We start from the raw sequence: 21,555 nt of genomic DNA, 5'->3' as shown, positions 1-21,555 counted from the left end.
TGTCCTATAGACATACATAGAGAAAAGTGGGCCTAAGGGCCTAACCTTAGTAGCCTATCTATGTCCTTTTGTAAAAAGGACCAAACTCCAGAAGGTAGCCAATCAGCTACCACCTCCCTCTAAAACCTTCCTGTCAGGAGCCTCAGTCTCTCAGATTTTCTACCGCACGTTGTGCTAGGGAGTCTCCACCTGAGTTCTCCTCAGGTTTCCTAGTTTTATCTCTTTTCCTCACATAATTTGGATATTTCCTTCATAAATCAACAATGGCTGATCAACAGGAGAAGGGTCTCTTCATGGCTTGCTCATCTTGTGGTAAGAAGAGGCTCCATGTCGATGACAAGCATGAAACTTGCCTATACTGTCTTTATCCAGACCATTCTCCTAAGGAATGTAGAATTTGTAGAACATTCTCTACAAAAACACTAAAAGACAGAGAAGGAAGGTTGCTCCTCTGGTTGAACAGGCTGAAAACCAGAGACAACCTGGAGTCTTCAGAGGACGGTGAAATGGCTTCAGTTTCCTCTAAATTATCCTTGAAGAGGCCAAGGGTTGCTTCCCCTAGCCCTACAGACGTTCCTCCTAAAAAGACTGTCAAAAAGTCTTAAGAGGCAAAATCTACAACGTCTGACAAGGAGGTTCCTGCCTTCAGGAAGCCTACGCCGTCGTCGACCACGATTTCGTCGACGCTTCCCTCGACGCTTCCCTCAGCGCTGAAGAAAACCGTCTCCACAGTCTATGTTTCTACATCGACGACGACGGTGTCGACGACGATGGCGTCCTCAGCATCTTCATCGACGACGACTACTACTCCATCGTCGATGGCGGGTAAGCCTGTGTCATCGATTGTTCTCATTAAGAAGCACCCGACGTTGATTAAGACTCAGTCAACGACAACAACGTCGACGGCGAAACCAAAACCGTCGACGCCTGCACCGTTGACGAAGACACACCTATGGTATGCCTCCCGGTGTCTATAGTCTCAGACCTACAATTCTTGATCCAAGACTACAAAAAAGCGATTTCCTGAATCGCCATCGGCCCCTTCAACGGTGAAGACTCCAGTTATATCTGGACCGACCCCATCTCCAAGACCTAGACCGTCACCTTTGGTGATCCGTCAGGAGAGAGAACCAGTACAACATATCCCGTCTTCTGATAAAGAGGGTGAGGAACAAGAAGAAGGGGAGGTACAGGACGCCCTGTCCGACCATAGGGACGATGAGGAATACATCGCTCCTTCTCCGGCCACACCTGAGCCCACTACCTCGGACTCGCTGCCAGTGGACATTGGCGGATTTCACAATTTAGTGGAGAGAGCGGCCACAAGATTCCATATGACTATGGAATCCCATGAAACAGACTGTTTCCTATATGATTTTAAAGACCCGGTTATGAAAACAACCAGATCAATTCCTATCATTGATCACATATGGGAACAAGGGCAACAACTGATGCAGACACCAGCCTCGGTCTCCGCAGTGGTACCTCGACTGGACAAGAAGTATAAGGCACCAACAACAGCACCAGCCTGCCTTACTGGGCATCCCAAGCCAGATTCCGTGGTTACCCAGGCGGCTCAAAAGAACTCTAGGAATCCGTCCTCCCAATTGTCAGCTCCACCTGACAAAGAAGGCAGAAAACTAGACAGTATTGGCTAACGCTTTTCCACCACGTCGGCCATGACTGTCAAGGTAGCTAATGCCATTGCGCTACTAGGACGCTACAACAGGCAATTGTGGGAGGATATTGCCCCATACCTGACGGAACTGCCTGATAACTTAAAGGAGGAAGTTCAATCACTCCTTAAGGAGGGCCAAACATCGGCATCAGAACTTATTGATTGTGCTGTAGATGTTGCAATGACCGGCTTCAGACAGCTAGCAGGAGCCGCGGTCTTGCGAAGACAAGGGTGGCTTAAGGCAACATCCTTTCGTCAAGAAGTCCAAACTAAAGTACTCGACATGCCCTACGATGGCCAGCACCTCTTTGGGGAGAAAATCGACGAGGCCTTACATACAATTGAAAAAGAAATGGACACGGCATGAGGGCTTGGCACGTTGCAGTTTAAAAACCAGTCCTTTCGAGGGAACAGGGGTAGAGGTCAGCCCTCTTACAGAGGATCGTACCAGAGCAAATCCTCATACTCCTATAACCAAGGCCGATCGCAATACCAGCAGCAGCGACAGCAACAAGGTCGCCAAACCTCGTACGGAAGGTCCAACTACAGGGAAAAAACCAGAGGAAACCCACTGGCGGACGCCAATGACCGTTTCCAGCAGCCAGTCCGTCCGCCATCTCGTTCTTTCAAACTTGGAGGAAAACTAACACACTTCCTCCACAATTGAAGATCAATAACAAAGGATCGGTGGGTGCTCCAATTGATCCAATTCGGACATTCGTTGGAATTCAATTCAATTCCCCCGATAGCTCCTCCTCGCAAGCTTCAACACAGACATTTACGATTACTCCTTCAAGAGGTCTCTTCAATGTTAAAAAAAGGAGCAATAGAGCGAGTCCCATCAGCTCAGAAAGGGAAGGGATTTTATTCCTGCTTCTTTCTAATACAAAAGAAAGGGAAGAAATGGAGGCCCATCCTAGATCTCAGGGCACTCAATACATTCTTGAAGAGTCAATAGTTCCGTATGGTGACTATCCAGGAGATCTTGGGGTCACTAGAGGAAGGAGACTTTAGGACGGCTTTAGACCTGCAAGACGCATATTATCACATCCCTATCCACAAACGCCACAGGAAATTCCTCAGATTCGCTGTAGCGGGGCAGCACTACCAATTCTGTGTCCTCCCATTCGGCCTCAAATCGGCACCTCAAATTTTCACCAAGTACCTCTCCCCTGTGGCAGCTTTCCTACGACAGCATGGACACCAAGTCTTCCCCTACCTGGACGACTGGCTAGTGAAAGCACCATCTATGAAAGGCGCAGCAGAGTCCTCCAACGCCTGTCTCAATATTTTCCAACAACTGGGCCTGACGCTCAATCACGAGAAGTCTACCTTACAGCCCTCCCGAGTTCTTACCTTTCTTGGGGCAACTTTGTACACGGAATGTTCAAAAGCATTCCCATCTCGGGAGAGGAAGCACAAGCTGATTACTCTGGCCACCGCAGTGACCTCGAAGAAAACCCTACTGGTCCGTACTTTCAAGTCCCTCCTGGGGATGATGTCCTCGTGTATTCTGCTTATTCCACACTGTCGGCTCAGAATGCGCCCCCTGCAGGAGGCCTTGACCAAGCAGTGGACTCAAAGTACAGGCTCTTTCGAGGATCACATCGTGATTACTCAACAAATGACCAAGGCCTTGCTCTGGTGGAGGACGCCCAAGAACCTCTCGCAAGTACTACCATTCTTGCTGCCTGCAGCTCCACACGTAATAACTACAGATGCCTCCCTAGAGGGATGGGGAGCGGTCCTTCAAGAATTGCAGATCAGCGGCAAGTGGACGGACCAGGAACAGCAGCTCCATATCAACCTCCTAGAGCTGAGGGCAGTTTTCCTATCTCTGCAGACGTTCCTCCCGCGCATCAAAAACTCCCTAGTGCTTGTCATAACTGACAACACCACGACAATGCACTACTTGAACAAGCAGGGAGAGACACGTTCGCTAACACTATCTCGCGAATCGCAGAAAATTTGGAACTGGCTTGTGCTCCACAATATCACGCTGACAGCAGAGTATGTCCCAGGCAAGGACAACGTCATAGCAGATGCTCTAAGCAGACAGAGATCGCTGTCCCACGAATGGGAACTCAAACAAAAAGTGCTGAACCGCATCTTTTCGGAATGGGGGAGACCGCAGATCGACCTCTTTGCTACCAGGGAGAACGCCAAATGCCGCAACTTCGCAAGTTGGCATCCCCAGTCGCGGTCCCTCGGAAATGCATTTTCCATCGCCTGGCGCAACCTGTTTGCGTACGCATTTCCGCCATTTCCCCTGATACCAAGAGTCCTTTGGAAAATGAAATCGGAGCACTGCACCCTGATTCTCATTGCCCCGTTCTGGCCGAGACAGCATTGGTTCACGGACCTCCATCGCCTCTTAGTCCAACCGCCAATCCGTCTGGGCCAACATCCATCCCTGCTCACGATGTCCAACGGCCAAATACTGCACCCGAATCTGACATCACTCAGATTATCGGCATGGCTCCTAAGTACCAAGAGTTCTACCAACTAGACATTCCGCAGGAGTGCAAGGATGTCCTCGCAAAAGCAAGAGCTGACAGCACAAACAAGACCTATTCCTTAAAGTGGAAACGCTTTTGCATTTGGTGTAAGGACAAAGGTCTCCATCCCTTTCGTGTTACTCCGGAGCAGCTCCTACCATATCTGTTACACCTGGCACAATCAGGACTTGCGCATGCCTCGATCAGAGTCCATCTGGCAGCAATTTCCCGGTTTACGAGAACTTCAAAAGGGCCCACTCTCTGGTCCCACAGGTTAATAAAGCAATTCCTTAAGGGGCTCTACAGATCCTTTCCTCGACCACAGAGAGTTCCACCAACATGGCATCTCAATGTGGTCCTCAACCAATTGATGAAACACCCTTTCAAGCCCATCCACAGGGCAGATGTCAAATACATCTCCTGGAAGACAGCCCTCCTATTTAAGCATGAGCGCCAAATCCGTTCCGCTCGCGGATTTTGCGGATTTTCGGTAAATCCGCAATCCGCGAACTCCCGCGAATTTACCGAAAATCCACGAATCCGCGATTGGCGGATTCGGGGGGCAAAAGTTCAAGCCTTCAAGCTTGAAGTTGTAACTATTTTAGGATGGCGCCGGCAAGCTGCCAGCGCCATCCTAAAATAGTTACTAAGTCAGCTAAGTTAGCTTCAACAGGAAGCACTAATAGATAAAATAAAGCAGGTGCTCGAGCACCTGCTTTATTTTATCTATTAGTGCTTCCTGATCGGTCTCTGACCTTTTATACACACAAGAGGCATGAACTCGAATTCGGCGCGATTTAACACACACATGGTCGCTGAAACTAGTTGAAGCTCAAATTCAGTGACTCATTCATCAGCCCAAAAACAATCGTGAGCGTCGTCGAGGCTTTCACAAGTGCAATCCCTTTGCTGTTCCTGTGATCAGGAGCTTCTGTCTCTTCGTCTACTGCTCTGATCGGTCTCAGACCTTTTATACACACAAGAGGCATGTGCACTCGCATGGAAGCCCCGCACGTTTGGTCCCGCTCACACACTCGCGGTGTGCACCGTCTTCCCGCCTTTGACCCACTATGATGGACAGCTCACCCAAGGGACCCCTGCGCCCTTCGGGGCGATTGCATAGTAACACACACATGGTCGCTGGAACTAGTTGAAGCTCAAATTCAGTGACTCATCCATCAGCCCAAAAACAATCGTGCGCGTCATCGAGGCTGGGCAGGTGTGCCTTCTTACCAAATCTACAGTCGAAAATCAGCTGTGATGCTGGATAGAGGCCTTTGTATCCTTGACTTTCACGAGCGCAATCCTCGTGCTGTTCCTGTGACCAGGAGCTTCTGTCTCTTCATCTGCTGCTCTGATGGGTCTCTGAGCTTTTATACACACAAGAGGCATGTGCACTCGCATGGAAGCCCCGCCCACACACTCGCGGTGTGCACCGTCTTCCCGCCATTGACCCACTATGATGGACAGCTCACCCAAGGGACCCCTGCGCCCTTCGGGGCGATTGCATAGTAACACACACATGGTCGCTGGAACTAGTTGAAGCTCAAATTCAGTGACTCATTCATCAGCCCAAATCCGCAAAATCCGCAAAATCCGCGGATCGTGGATCCGCAAAATCCGCCCATGCCTGTCCTATTGACTCTGACCTCAGCTAGAAGGGTCAGCGAACAGCAGGCTCTTTCCATACAACATCCCTTCATGCAGTTCAAGGAAGACAGAGTGGTTCTAAGAACTAATCCTCGATTTATTCCTAAGGTCCCGTCAGACTTCCATCTAAATGAACCCCTAGTCCTCCGATCATTCTTCCCAAATCCCAGTACTGCAGCTGAAAAATCCCTGCACTCTTTGGACCTGAAGAGGTGTCTTAAATTTTACCTTGATAAAACAAAACATTTCAGGAAAATGAACCAGCTATTCATCGCTTTCAGCAGACCGAGGAAAGGCATGACACTTTCCAAACAGAGTATTTCACGTTGGATATCCTCTGCAATTGCCTTTTGCCATGACAAAGCCGGACGGCCATTGCACTCCAAAGTAAGAGCTCATTCTACAAGAGCTGTGTCCACATCGGCAGCGCTATTCGCTGGGGTGCCGATACTGGACATTTGCAGGGCAGCGACCTGGAAGTCGCCGCACACCTTTACCAGACACTACTGCCTGGATACGGAACTGACGCAGGATGCAGCCGTGGGCCAGGCTGTGCTTCGCCATCTATTCCAGTGAGGTGAGCCTTCCTCCTTCCCACCATCCTTGGCTGGTATGCACATTTATTTACTTACTTATTGTTACTTGTTAATGGTTTTTAGTCGCATGATATGTATTATCTCAGACTGCTTATGCTGTTCCATCAGAAATGTGCATAATGTATTGCTTGCTACTCTGATTCAGGCATGTGAATCTATGAAAGACACCCATAATACTGGATAAGAAATGCGTTACTTACCTGTAACTGCAGTTATCCAGTATTGATGTCTTTCATAGATTCACATGCAACCCTCCCGCCTCCCCTGGAAGGTCTCACTGCTCTCTCTAACATATATTACGCCTACCTAGCTTGGTGCGTACGAAAATCTGAGAGACTGAGGCTCCTGACAGGAAGGTTCTAGAGGGAGGTGGTAGCTGATTGGCTACCTTCTGGAGTTTGGTCCTTTTTACAAAAGGACATAGATAGGCTACTAAGGTTAGGCCCTTAGGCCTACTTTTCTCTATGTATGTCTATAGGACATTACTTTTCTATGTACCGGAGACTCCCGTCTCGACGACGGGGAATGATTCAGGCATTTGAATCTATGAAAGACACCAATACTGGATAACTGCAGTTACAGGTAAGTAACGCATTCCTTCTCCCCTTCCATCTATTAGCTGTGTGGCCCAACACGATCAGACCAAAAAACCCTATTTATATATATATTCTCTTTCCACTTCCCCATTACAGTGGTATACACAATTCCGTATTACCATAAAGCTTATCCTGTCACGGTTGTACCCAAGGGTGGGGAGATGAAAGAGGGAAGGATGGATATTTAGGAGGTCCTTAAGCCTGCCGAACCAGGAACCTGCTCACAAGGGGTTGCATTGGTGCCCATCCTGTTAAACAGTCCAAAAAGATAATTTATTTTGGGTGAAATTGAGAAATTTAAAATTCTTTGAAGCTCCAAGCACAATTCCTCTTGATTAGACAATGCGTGTATATAAAATGAATGTTCAACAGCTCTGCTGTGCATTTCCAAAGGGATGATGTGCTCTCCTTCTGGCATATAAGGCTGCAGCAGTATTTTCCACCAATCCAGTTGGCTAGCCTATTTGCAAACTGATTGCCTGCAGAGGGAGAGGTGTGGCGCCGCGGCCAGAGTGACTGACTCCGGAATCTGGGGATCACGGTTCGATCCCCGGCGCCGGCGGCAGATTAGCCCAGCACCATGTGACTCTGGGCAATAGCTTGCTTTATCTTCCCGACGGCACCCAGCGCCTAGAGACCCTTACCGGTGATTTTTCACGCTTTACAAATGTGGATTATATATTAATGTGGAGAGCATTTTGGACAATATTATTGGCCTAGAATCAGCCATTCATGGAGACCCGGAAGCTCTGTAAACTGAAAGGGGTTGGTATGTGCTATGGTATGTGAGGTATGAGAGACTGAGTTTCTATTGCATAGTGTCAGTTATTCATCTGCAGCCAAAATCTAAATATTGGGAGAAGCAGCCTCTTGCTCTTCCAACCTGTGTATTGACAGAGGCTCTTGTTTTTCATCTTGACCTTGCACTTTCGGATGGTCTTGAGAAGCTACAACTGGAATAAGGTTAGAGAATAGGAAAACCTTATCCGCTACCAATAAATAGCCTTATTTGTTTGTCACTTTGACATTCTTTTTAGTTGTTGTGTTTTGATACTCTTGTAATGTATCTCTTGTGCAAGGATGTAAAAAAGATCCTCTTTTACAGAGGTGTAAAGTGTAGTAACCGTTTCTTACAATTAAGAAGCATACTGTTTTTTAAGTTTAAAAGTGAAGTTTATTGAATAGAAAAAGAGAAATAGTAAAAACTGTTTTCAGTATGAAGTAACAATAACAATATAATGAATACAACTGAGTAATGAATACATAGTATAATATAATATTTATAGTTATATCTGAATATAGGACAGAAAAGAAAGATGCAGTTAAAACAGACTTGGCCACCCGATTTAGAACTTGGTGGATGGGTTACTGCATCACAACGGTGACGGATATCCCATCCGCTGAAATATAAATCACATTATATCCTATGGGGTTTATATTTTGGATTGCAGGATATCCATCACTGTTGTGACCGAGTAACCCATCCGCCATGATCTAAATCATGCACTTTTTAAAGAATATTAACACTCTGAACACTGTAGAGTAAACTTAACAAGAAAATATCCAAATAACACATCACATTGGTAGGGAAATCAAATATACTGATGTCCAGGGGCGGCTACTCCACTGGGGCGGAGGAGCTTTACCCCCTGCTTTCTCGCAGTGCGATAAGTAGAAACATAAAATGGTAATAACTACCATTTTATGATTCTGCTTCTCGTACTGCGATAAAGCAGAAGGGTTTGGTTGGGGGCGGGAGGGTGGGCGGGTCTGCTTTAGGGCAGTGGAGGAGTGGGTTGCCCACTGCTGAGGGCTCTGACTGTTTGGTCGGCCCTCTGGGGCCACCCAAACCAGTCATGCGCACTCTATAGTTTTCCATGCAGGCTGCAATGCAGCCTACATGGAGAACATGGCCTCCCCGCAAGCCCCTTCTTGGGCAGCGTCCCGACCAATCACAACGCTCCACTGGGGCGTTGTGATTGGCTTAAGGAAGGGAGGCTGCCTTCTTCCTAAAGACGCAGAACCGACCAGCAAAAAGGTAGGTTTAAATATTTTTTTAATTATTAATGAAATTAACATATCCCTGTGCGACTTCCCCTTTCCCGCGCGACTCCGCCCACTAACGTGAGACATGCCAGCTGTGACTGCTGATGTTGTGTTTATATTGAATATAAAAGCTAGAGAATTGTCATTTTTGACACATAACTTCGGTGTGTTTTTAGGTGTGACCATTTAACTACATTCACCATTGCAAAAAGAACATTAGGATCCAACTTTGAAACTTCGGATGTTTCGCAGTTTTTAAGGTAAAGGAGATAGTCATGCACTGGTAGAACTATGAATTGTTGCTGTATAGTAATAATTGTAACTGAAACAAAAATACTTTATCCAATGTTTGATTTAAAGTGGATGAACTAAAAGAGCAGATTACACAACATATTTTGATAGCACCTATATTTCTTCAGGATTGGTTCAAATTTTTAATATTAAAAAGTGGCTTTGTTAGTGCCCAAAATAATACCTGGAATATTCATCAAAAGTGTAAAACCGCTTAACAATTGTGATGCACAGCCATGTATTGAGAATAAAGCAAAGCTTGATCAATCCAGTACCAGTCTCAAATTGTGCAGCACAGCACCAACCAACCTGTTTTAATGCCAGACTGAAGTAAAAGGTTTAACTCACCTATATCTTAATCTCATTTAACTTAATTTTCCGTGCATTCTTTTTTTAACCATGGTTGCCCTTACATAGAATTGAATATCACCTGCATAGTAGCTCAAGGCAATATCAGGAAGTTCTACATGATTGTCCAAAGCTCCATGTAAAGTATAAAGAACACTGGTGGTGTTAATGATGTGTGACTCATGCCGTAACTCCAGAGCAACTTTTTAGATACAGGAGGACTGGATGTATCAGGATCAGGTCCATTTTGTATTACCTGAAATCTGTAGTTTTATTGGAACCTCGCCATTTGTTCAGGGTTACATTGGCCCTTGGTATACCCGACACTGCCTCCCTTTGCGTTGTTGTTACTGGATTTCTGGTCCAGCCACAGTGGAACTGTACCACCTTAGGAGACTATTGACATGTCATAGCTTTGACTGTGCTGCTGTTCCACTTCTTCGTTACGGGGCACGGCCTTATATCAGCTTTGTTTCAACTACAGATTGTGTCCTATCAATTGATTACTTACTTCATTAGGATATATTGGAAATACGTTTTTCATTTGGAGCGTTCATGTATCTTGACTTGACGACGAATCGGCCAGGAGTTGTTTTATGCCTTGAGAAAGTCTAAATACTTATTAGTACAGATGAAACACGTGTTGACAGCTTCATATGCTGGAAATTTCTTCTGAAAATCAATAAAATGAATGATTTCTACGGAAGTCCTGTGAAGTATCCTGTGCATTATTGGATCCCCTTGGAATTATATGAGTATTGGAATTGACTTATGGAATTGTGATAGATATTTGTCCATTATTTTGCTTACTGTATGGGATTACATCCAACTGATGAGGGGTGTGCTGTATTAGCTTATATTTCTGTCTTAATGATGTGTGGTGCATTCCCCATTTGTCATTTCTAACAAACTGGGAAGGGGACAAATAAATAAGTCAAAAGCAGTTTAGAACAGTTCTTTATTGAATAAGTGCATCTGCACTTAACTGTTTTATACATAAGGGAGAAGGGTGGAAACAGGCTTCCCTTTGGAATAAACCCCTTCTCCAGTGTCTCATTCATGTTTGGAGCATTTGACTTCCCCTTTCACACTGTGAACATGTGTGTACTGCTATTCCTCACAGAAGTAAATATCCTATTATGACTTGGTAGAAATCCACCTGCAAAAGTGTTATAAGGGTTTGCATGTTTGAGTGCTTACCAACCCTTTGGTATTGTCCTATCACCAGGATTGCCACAGTCCAGTCACATGATTAATATCAGAGTGCACTTCTAAATGCTGGTCATTGAAGATGTTTGCAATTTCATCATACAGAAAATAAATTGATTGATAAAATCATCATAGCAAAAATTATATCTTGTTCAAGTTGTGTTAACATAAGCACCAAATTTCCTTAGTGTCAAATTCTTTTGAGAAATCAAACAAGAAATTATTCATAGGAAAGTGTCAAATAGGGGTGGCTAACTATTCAATTAACTTTATTTCGATACAAAGTATCATAAAAGTACATAGGCAGTACAGTAAAATACAGTCATAAAAGAGTTTATAAAACCATTATATACATCAGTACTACACTAAATACGGGTGTTACAATTTATCTTGATTAATCAAATTAGTCGCGGTATAGGATATAGTTAAAAATAAGTTTTTTGGTTAAAATTTAAAAAATTTAAAAGCACTATATAAACATTTCCTAGTGACATAATCGATTTCAGCTATGTTCAGTAAGGTTATAACAGTTCATATTTTTTCTCCCGCTTTTTTCCTTATGAAACCCACTGCAAGCAGATACCTGCTAATGCCAAATACTAGAGCCTGGCGCGTATCTGTTAATAGGATTCTTTCTGCTTCTCTGATCCTCCGCACTCCTAGATTGATACAAAGAGGTTTAATCCACTTTATCCTTTGGGCCTTGAAGGCAGGGCAGAAGAACAGAACATGCGTAATGTCCTCCCTCCCACCTCCACTACACATGGTACATTTATCATCGCTGTTTTTGTTCCACCTTGCAACACAACTTTTTAACAAGAGTATTCTATACCTAAATTTAAGGTATAGGGTTTTAGCTAGTGGTGGGTTCACTTCATTCAGGAAGGATTCATACTGAGGGTCTACTTTGAACAAAAGAATTTCTCTAATTAGGGAGCCATTTGATATATCATTAGTTCTGTGTTCATTCATATAGACCCAGAAGATAGCTTTTAGTGTCCTTCTCGAGTTAGGGGTTAATGCATTGGGACTATTCCAAAAATCTGACAGTCCTACCCTCTCAAACCATACTCTTATGTGCGTGAACCATGTGATGCCGTTGGAGATATCCAGGTCTTTTAACTCCTCTAAAGCTGCTCTATAATGAAGGAGTGCTGGTGTGGTCCATAACCGTACGCAGAACATTAGTGGTCTGAGTATTGCATGATGATCAGTGCGCCTCATCTTAAGGTCTAACATCATCGGGATTGTAGGGGTACGCACGGGTATCTTTAGGAGAGATCTGTAGAATATGTTTTCTTTTACCTCAAATGATTTTTTACATGCAGGGCCCCACAATTCAGCCCCATATAAGGCCGCTGCTTGTGCTTTGGCTCGGTACACCTTGAGTGCAGGTAGCAGTGCTTTGTTCTGGCTATCCCCGTGCCTTTTTAGTATTGGGCGACTGTTCTGTATTAGGAGTAGCTTGCTTTTTTCGATTTGGGTTTTCCACTGCATTTTGGAATCGAGTGAGACACCCAAATAGTTAACATTTTGTACGTATTCCAATTTTTGGTTGCCTAGGACCAGATTTCCTCTAAAAGAGCTGTGGGGGTTTATTGCCATATATTTGGTCTTACTGGCATTTATCTCTAATCCTTTATCACTACAATAAGAGGCAAAGAAGTTGAGAAGACGCTGTAAACCATTTGCAGTTTGGAATATTAGAATGGTGTCATCCGCAAACAATAGGGACGACACCACCTCTCCCCCCAGTTTAGGTAAATCATTTCTGCATTTACTTAAATAAATGGGAACATCATTAACAAACAAAGAAAAGAGGGTAGGTGCCAGGACACAGCCCTGGCGCACTCCTCTTTTTATGGGGATAGGACTCGTTAATTCACCCCCTGGGCCCCACCTTACCCTAGCGAAGTTATCACGATGTGATCTTATTAACTGGCGGGTAATCCCTGTTTGTCAAGTGCTTTCCACAGCAGATGCCTGGGAATGAGGTCGAAAGCAGCTCTTAAGTCAATAAATGCCACATACAAATGGCCCTTTTTAGACTGATGTATTTCCAGCTCAAACAGCAAAACCTGAACACTTGATCTATTGTGCTGATTTTGGTTCTGAATCCCGCTTGGAATTTGGAAAGTACATTCCCTTCTTCGATCCATAGATTAATTCTATTTAAAAGGTGCCTGGCATACCTCTTTTGCAGTATATCTATCAAGCTGATAGGGCGGTAATTAGCTGGATCTCTCCTATCCCCCTTTTTGTAGATACAAATAATTTCTGCCCCCCTCCATGAAACAGGTATTTCAGCTCCCGCAGCTATAAAATTAATCAAGTGATTAAGGTACGGCCCCAAGATACTCGGGTCATGTTTATACAGGTCTCCTGGAATGGAGTCTAGACCGGGGGCTTTACTTTTTTTCACCATGTTTATTGCTAAAACTGTTTCCTCTAGGTTAAACTCCAGGATACTCTCTTTCTGGTTAGACACTGGGTGGAGTCCCACTCAACCTCAGATTCCGGGGCTGCATATAGAAGAAGTGAAGCGGTTTCTCCACGTCTTTTCATCCAGATATACTTCTCCGGTACCCTTTTCTTTATGATTTTTATTAGCCACTAATTTCCAAAATAAAAAAGAATCATTGTTCCTTGCCGCAAATAACATATCTGACCAAATTGAATCATCCCAGGCCGATTTAGCATTCATAAGAGCTTTATTGTATCTTTGTTGAGCTTCCCTTACCTTTAAGCTATTGTCCTTAGTTTTGATTGAGTTTATTAATTCAGATTTAGCCCTCTGACAAGCTTTATTATACCATGGTTTCCCCATTGGCCTCCTAGTTCCTCTAGCTGAATCTGCTTTAACTGTCTTTGTTAGCATGGGGACTATTGCACTAAAGAATTCCTTATGTAGTTCTAGGAACAAATCCCCATCTATTGCAGCTTCATTGTGTATAAGGGGGGAAAAAGTTGAAGCCAATAGGTTATAAATATTTGCTAAATTAGTTCCAATGTCTGTGCCCATTTAACTGCACGACGATTATTAGAAACAATTACATTGTCAGTACTTGCAGGGGAGGAACTAGTATTATCTGCAATACTAGGTATTATCGTACCTTTTAATAATAGTTCGAATGGCCGGTGGTCACTTTCCAATCTTGGCTCTACCTTACAGTCAATCGCATATTTCCATAGGTCAAGGGACAATACTATATAATCTAACTTACTATGGGAGTTGTTCCTGGAAAAGGTAGGAGCCATCATTTTATCAGAAGGGAGACGGCCACTACATGATCTTAACCCATTGGTCATCATTAGGCTCATTATTTGGAGTGCAAGAGATGTACATGGGACCGTTTTTGAACCGGATATTTCGGGTATCTCATTTACCAAGTCTTCCTCCACGTAAATATGTTCCAGTCCCTTTATTGGCTCATATTCACAACTAAAATCACCTCCTAGTATTACACCTGTACCTATACTGTTCCTACTAGTAACCTGTTCCAATTGGGCAAATACTTGCGATTCTTTTGATGCCGGGCATAGACATTGTATACATGCAGAGCCCTGGCATCATTAGCCACTATTTTAATGCCAAGAATATCAGGAGAGTGCGTCTCTAGCTGTTGCACTGTTCCATTGATGGTAATTTTAATCCAGATAACTAAACCTCCGGATGGCCGGCCTAAGGGTGAAGGAGTGGCTGCAATAAAAAAACTTTTGTAGCCCACACGATGTACATTCTTAATTGCCCACGTCTCCTGCAGTAAACATATATCAAATTTCTCAATGTATTTGTTCCACCCCGGGTCTATTGTATTCTTCCTCAAGCCAGCTATATTCCATGATATGATGTTAAATTGGGTGTCATTTTGGTCGGTAGATAGTATGGGATTAATAATAATACCTGGACTCATTTCAGTTAGAATAGCTGCATCTTTGCCAAAATTATTATCCCGTTCACTTCTTCCGTTATTTACACAAGTGGTAAATGTATTGCCTACATCTATTTTTAATTCCACCCTTGCCTGATTTCCCTGACTGTATAATGGATGTAGTCAATCCACTGCTTCCAGCTGGGATAACTCTTGAAATCTATTGGACAGAGCAATGGAACTTATATTATTGGGCAAAGCTACAGTTTTAATGTGATGAGATTTGTAGAAATAGCCCAATGGAAGAGCATGAATGTTTGTTTGGGTTGTGGATGTTTCTTCATAGGTTCTTAACAGGGATCGGACCAGATGTGGGTGTCTAAAGTTGATGACTATACAGTCACCATGGATGACTTTTGGTGAGGCTCCCACCCACCCTACCCTACGTACCGTTATGATATTGTTGGTGCCACTCTGGTTAAAGTTTTTATGTTTGACTAACCGATCGATAGTTTGATTTTTTAGATTACCTTAACTATTCGAATTGATTTCTTTTTAATACTGGCACACCTGTCAACAATATAACATAGGGGCATGAGGCGGGAGGGAGGTCCAATACATCCGTATTGGGGACCAGATCTGTCCCTTTGGGACTGTATTGTGTGTTGCTACCTGATTTGTGCGGGGCACCAGTTATATCCTTACCTATGTCTGGAATTGGTGGAATCCTCCTCTTAGTCGGAGACAGACCCACCAACTCCTTGCTAGTATTAGGGCATGGTCTATCTAGATTAATCTCACCTGTATCCTTTGTGATACCCACCGATACTTGTACATCAATGTGCCCCCAATCTTTGTTAATGGAGCGTTTAGTGTAGCAATCAGCTCTTGTCCTTCTGCTGCTAATATTTTCCCTTCACCTATACTCTTCCCCAAGAAAATAACAGCGGTATTAAGTTGGACAATTTCAGTATTCAACTCCCGAAGTATGCTGTTCAATGACTCGTCTATTTGTCTATGAATTGAGGATAAAGCTGTTTTAAGACGACTGTCATTGACTGTTCGAGGCCATCTAGTACTCCTATGTCCCTTGCAGATTCATTAAGATAAATGCCTTCGGTTTGAGTACCCATGGACCTAGATATAAGACCTGGAGTTACTGTTTCCTTACGTGTGACCCCCCCCCCCTTTAATAACAATTTTTTTTCTGGGTGATCTTCTTCTCCCTGATCGAGTTATCACTCTTCTCACTATTCGATTGACCCATAACCCCTGAAGCCTTTGCAGCTCGCAATCTGCTCGAAATGCCAGGGCTTACCGCTAAGTTATCCGTGACCTGGTTTATAGTCGAAAAGGAATCAACAGAAGGACTCCCGGTGATTATATTTTGCATAACTTGGACCGTTCGTGATAATGACTGTTCCAATATTGGCGTTTCCATATGAGTTACATAAGTCGGCAATTTAGAGGGGTCCAAGGAGAATCTTCTCTGTACAAGATCGATCTCGCGTTCCACAATTGCCTCCGCTCTTGAAATGAAATCGTCCAAAGTACCATTACATTTTGTCACAGATCTTTTGCTCAGTGTTAGCCTAGACATAGTCAATGAGTAATTCCCACTTACACAATGTATAAAGAAGTAAGGAATAGGGCAGTAGTCGCCTAGTCGGCGCACCAGCACAGTAAGGTGGATTAACAACAGGCGATGACTATAAATGTGAGGACCGTACCTTTACTCGGTTAGATGAGCCTCAAGGGGAGTGAGCCCAGCCCAGCCTCCTCTGGCCTGTGACGGCCTAGGACGGCCCGCCCTCTGCCCGGGCTCAGCTCAGCGCCGCCCCCGCGCGGCGGTAGATGCCACGTCCTTATGAAGGGCCTCCGGGCGCGGTTAGGGGCGTGTCAAGGTGCTGAGGGCTCCTGGGGGTTGTAGTCTAGTGCCTCCCCCTCTCAGCGGCAGTGCCTGATGACCTGCGGCGTCTGCGGCGGGGGGGAAGCGTCAACCTGGCAGGGGAAGCAGCAGTCAAGCGCCCAGAACGCCGAGCAGAACAACAGCAGGGTAAGATTCACAAAATGCGTGAAAGTAGCCCACTCGTCAGCAGGTGCCACGTCCTTATGAAGCGCCTCCGGTCGCGGTTAGGGGCGTGTCAAGGTGCTGCGGGCTCCTGGGAGTTGTAGTCTAGTGCCTCCCCCTCTCAGTGGCAGCGCCTGATGACCTGCGGCGTCTGCGGCGGGGGGAAGCGTCAACCTGGCAGGGGAAGCAGCAGTCAAGCGCCCAGAACGCCGAGCAGAACAACAGCAGGGTAAGATTCCCAAAATGCGTGAAAGTAGCTAACTAAGTTCCAGGCCATTTTCTTAAAGAAATAATTGCTTTACAATTTGTCCTGTGTCAGTAATGTATTTTCATGTTAAATACAATTTAAAAAAAAAATCACATTTACTATCCAGACTAAGTCTACAGTGAGAATGGACTAAGCAATTAATTCTGTTCTACATATATCTAGAACTTTTGAACCTTTCCTCATCAGCAATACTGAGAAGCCTCTTTGTGTTTCAGCTCAAACATATGATTTAAGAAAGTCTTCATTAGGACAACAAGGCTGTCGAAACATTTAATGCTAATGAACAAGTTACTTACCTTCGGTAATGATATAGCTGTAAGAAACATAGGTTAGTTATAGATTCCTTACCTTAGAATTACCCCCAGGCATCAGACTGGATCCAGAATTATTTTTCGTCAGCAGTACCCCTGCGCGTTGGAAGGTGGCATCGGTCGACTCTGCATTTGTCATTGGCGTTGTGGTCGCCAGGAAGATGTTGCGTTAGCTACTTAGACGCCACCCTCGCGCTCTGACCTCAGGTCTGTACACGACTTTCCACGCAAGAGCTCAGAGCCATGCAAGACACTGACCACTGGTGCACAAAACTAGGGCCCTGAAAGGCAATCCTTAACCCTAGAAGTCAGTTCGCAGAACGGGGAGGGCGGGTGGGGGGGTAAGCAATCTATAACTAACCTATGTTTCTTACAGATATATTGTTGCCGAAGGTAAGTAACTTGCTCATCTGAGAGAAACAGTTAGTTATAGATTCCTTACCTTAGACTAGATACAGCAGCAATACCAACGCCGGATTGGGTCTGCAAACTAAGTTCACACCAGAAAGTCCTGGAGAACAGAACGGCCAAAGAAGCCGTCTCTCCGGACTTGGCTGTCCAGGCAGTAGTGTTTGGTGAACGTGTGCAGCGATGCCAACGTAGCTGCCTGACAACTGTCATTTAGGGGAACTCCTCGTCCCAAAGCAGTTGGAGCTGCAGTCGCCCTGGTGCAATGGGCGCCCAGCCCCACTGGAGGTTACTTCTTTGCCAAAGAATAGCAGGCTTTGATGCACAGAACTACCTACCTGGAGATGGTCCATTTGTGCACTGCCTGACCTTTCTTAGCACCCATGTAACCAACAAGGAGCTGGTCGTCCACTCAGAATTGTTTGGTTCTATCCAACTAGAAGTAAAGCGCACATTTTGGATCCAGACGGGGGAGCCTAGTTCTAAGGACGACCTTGTCTGGATGGACAGCCAGAAAGGGAGACTTGGAAGAAAGAGCTTGTAGCTCACTCACCCTGCGTGCAGAGGTGATGACCACTAGAAAGGCAGTTTTCAAAGTGAGAATTCTTACAGTTATGCAACGGCTCAAAGGGAGCGCACATAAGATATGTAAGAACCAAGGTCAAGTCCCACCATGGCATTACGAAGGGAACAGGAGGAAAAAGATGAGTAATGCCCTTAAGGAATCAATTCGCAACAGGGGACTTGAAAAGAGAAGGCTGATCAGGAAGCCTAAGGAAGGCTGAAATAGCCGAGAAGTAGCCCTTTAGAGTGCCCAGAGCAGAGCCCTGCTGGGCCAAAGAAAGGAGGAACAAGAGAACCTCAGAAAAAGGGGTGGAAAGGGGATCCAAAGCCTTTGCTGTGCACCATGCCACAAATTTGTTTCATCTGCAGGTGTATACTGTCTTAGTGGAGGGTCGCCTGCTGCCAAGATAACATCGCAGATTTTGGGAGGCAGGTCAAATGACGTCAATGGCCGCTGGTCAATCTCCACGCAAGGAGATGGAGGCTGGACAGGTTTGGGTGGAAGACTGTCTCCTGATGCTGCGACAGAAGATCCTCCCAAAGAGGCAGTCGGATCAGAGGATTAATGTCCATGTTGAGCAGCTCGAGATACCAGACTCTTCGTGCCCAATCCAGAGCCACAAGAATGATTTGGCCCGGTCGCGCTTGATCTTCTTCAGCACTCTAGGCAGAAGTGGTAAAGGCGTATAGAAGACAGCAACTCCACTCACGACAAAAAGCGTAGCTAAGCTAGTGCCGTCTTGGAAATTCCAACTGCTGACCTTGTGCGTTCTCTTCGATGACAAATAGATCTAACCAAGGCCCTCCCTCCTGCCGAAAGAGACCTTGCACCACCTCCGAGTGAAGACGCCATTCATGATCCATCATGCCCCTGCGCCTGAGCTCGTCCGCCCTGACGTTCAGTGAACCTTCCAACTCTGTCCTGTTCGTTGCAGTACCACATGGCAGGGTGGTCCGTGAACACCTGCAAAACTCTTCCCCATACAGAGGGAAGGAATGCTTTGAATGCACGAAGAATCGCCGAAAGGTCCAGAAGGTTGACGTGGAGCCCAGACTTTGTTGGAGACCAGAGACCTCTGCTCTCTGCCTCCCCCATGTGTCCGCCCCATCCCAGACATGATGCATTGGTCACCACTTTGAATTCTGGTTGAGGAACAGCTGGGGATCTGACATCAACCCAATCCTGGCTCGTTAGCCACCACTGCAATTGGTGTGCAGAGCCCTCTGAGATCTGGACTCAATCTGACAGGTTCCCCTGATGTTGGGCCCACTGGAACTTCAGGTCTCACTGCAGAGCCCGCATAGGCCATCTGGCATGGTTCACCAGCAGGATGCAGGAAGCCATCAGACCCAGTAGCATGAGGGTCATCCTGATGCTAACCCAAGATAGGAGCTGGAAGATCAGAATCATGGTCCGAAAATCCCAGACTCGCTGTTCGGGAGGCAAGACCATAAACTGCGTCGTGTCCAGAACCGCTCCGATCAAGTGTGACTTCGGCACGTTGATGGAAAACCCCCACAAATGCAGGAGGTCGGCCCTAGTCTGGAGGTGGGAGAAGGCAGCCTCGGGCGAGCCCGCCTTCAACAGCCAGTCGTCGAGATAGGGAAAGACTGGAACCCCTGATCGGCGCACATGAGCTGCGACCACAGCCATCACTTTCGTGAACACCTGAGGGGCGCTGGTAAGGACAAAGGGGAGCTCAGTAAACTGAAAATGCTCGTGGCCTAACGTGAACCGCAGGTAGTGCCGGTGGGCCAGCAGGACGTGGATGTGAAAGTAAGCGTCCTCCAAGTCCAACACTACCATCCAGTCTCCAGGATCGAGGACAGACAGGACCTGAGCGAGCGTCAGCATTTTGAAATTCTTCCGGAGGAAGCAATTGATATTCCTGAGATCCAAGATAGGACTCAGGCCTTTGTCCTTCTTGGGCACCAGAAAGTAGTGGGAATAGCAACCATGACCAAACGCACTCGATGGCTCCCTTGGCCAAAAGTGCCCGAAACTTCCTGTTGGAGAAGGCCCTGATGATCCTCTGACATGCGACTGAGGTGGCATGGATGGAGGGGCAGTCTTGAAGGGGAGGGAGTAGCCCCTTCAGACTATCTGCAAAACCCACCTGTCTGACGTGATGGAGCGTCAGTGGGGGAGGTGATGGTGAATCCTGCCACCCACTGGCGTTTGGTGGCCCTGAAAGGTGGGACTAGGACGGTTTGGAGGCTGCTGCAGAGGGGAATGTGGTAGACTTCCCCACCCGCTGGCCCCCGGAACCACACCGTTGGTTCCCGCGTCCCCGGCCACGCAGAGGCTGAATGGCTTGTGCCGGCCTGTGGCGCTGGGTGGAACGTGGTGGGGGTGAAAAGCAGACTGCGCAGGGTGGGTGGGTGGTAGAGGCCCAAGGAACTGGCCGTAGCCCGAGAGTCCTAAAAGCGCTCCAGTGCGGTGTCTTCCTTGTCACCGAATAGGTGACGGCCATCAAAGGGCATGTCCATAAGAGTGGATTGGACATCCCCTGAAAAACCAGTGGCTCTCAACTAGGCGCAGCGGCGAAGGGCTACCAACGTGGAAATTGTCCTGCCTAGTGAGTTGGTGGTATCCAGCCCACAACGGATGGTAAACTTTGCTGTGTCCCTTCAGCAACTGCTTGAGAGAGTACGGCCCAGGCCTCCTCCGGGCACTGAGGCAGCACTTGCACAACCATATCCCTCATGGAGTGGGAGTAACGGCCCAACAGACATGCGGTGTTTACCGACCGCAGTCCCAAGCTGGAGGAAGAAAACATCTTCTTCCCAAGATGGTCCAGCTTTTAGGATTACCTATCAGACGAAGTGGTAGGGAATGCACCCTTGGAGGTGGAGGCTTGGACCACCAAGCTCTCAGGGGTGGGGTGTTGGGAGAGGAAAGTGGGGTTGCCCAGGGCCGGGCGGTGGCGTCAGGCAATCATCCTGTCCACAGGAGCCTCTGTGGTAGGCCTGGAACAGGTGCCCAAAGGATTTCTGTGCTGGCTTCATTAAACGGCAGCAGGGGCTCCAAAGAGCTCGCTGCTGGTTGAAGCACCTCTGTCAGGAGGTTAGTCCTGACAGCCACCATTGGTAGCTCGAGCTGGAGAGCCTCGGCTGCCCTACGCAACACCACTGCGTATGACGCTTCC

The 21,555-nt window shown here is 46.3% G+C and overlaps 1 protein-coding gene across 1 annotated transcript in view; it reads left to right on the top strand.

Annotated features, from left to right (window-relative positions):
* The window catches only part of PKD1L1 (polycystin 1 like 1, transient receptor potential channel interacting), a 1,793,388-nt gene that overhangs the window by 1,023,712 nt on the left and 748,121 nt on the right, over nt 1–21,555 (top strand). Inside the window, exon 40 of the mRNA XM_078688182.1 lies at nt 9,241–9,324. Within this exon, the coding sequence (XP_078544308.1) occupies nt 9,241–9,324 (84 nt within the window). The remainder of the gene's footprint in view (nt 1–9,240; nt 9,325–21,555) is intronic.

This window comes from Lissotriton helveticus, chromosome 4_1 (genome assembly GCF_964261635.1).
Source record: "Lissotriton helveticus chromosome 4_1, aLisHel1.1, whole genome shotgun sequence".
In the NCBI taxonomy this organism is placed as follows: domain Eukaryota; kingdom Metazoa; phylum Chordata; class Amphibia; order Caudata; family Salamandridae; genus Lissotriton; species Lissotriton helveticus.
The sequence above is the reverse complement of the archived record's forward strand: the minus strand, read 5'-3'. Positions and strand labels throughout refer to the sequence as shown.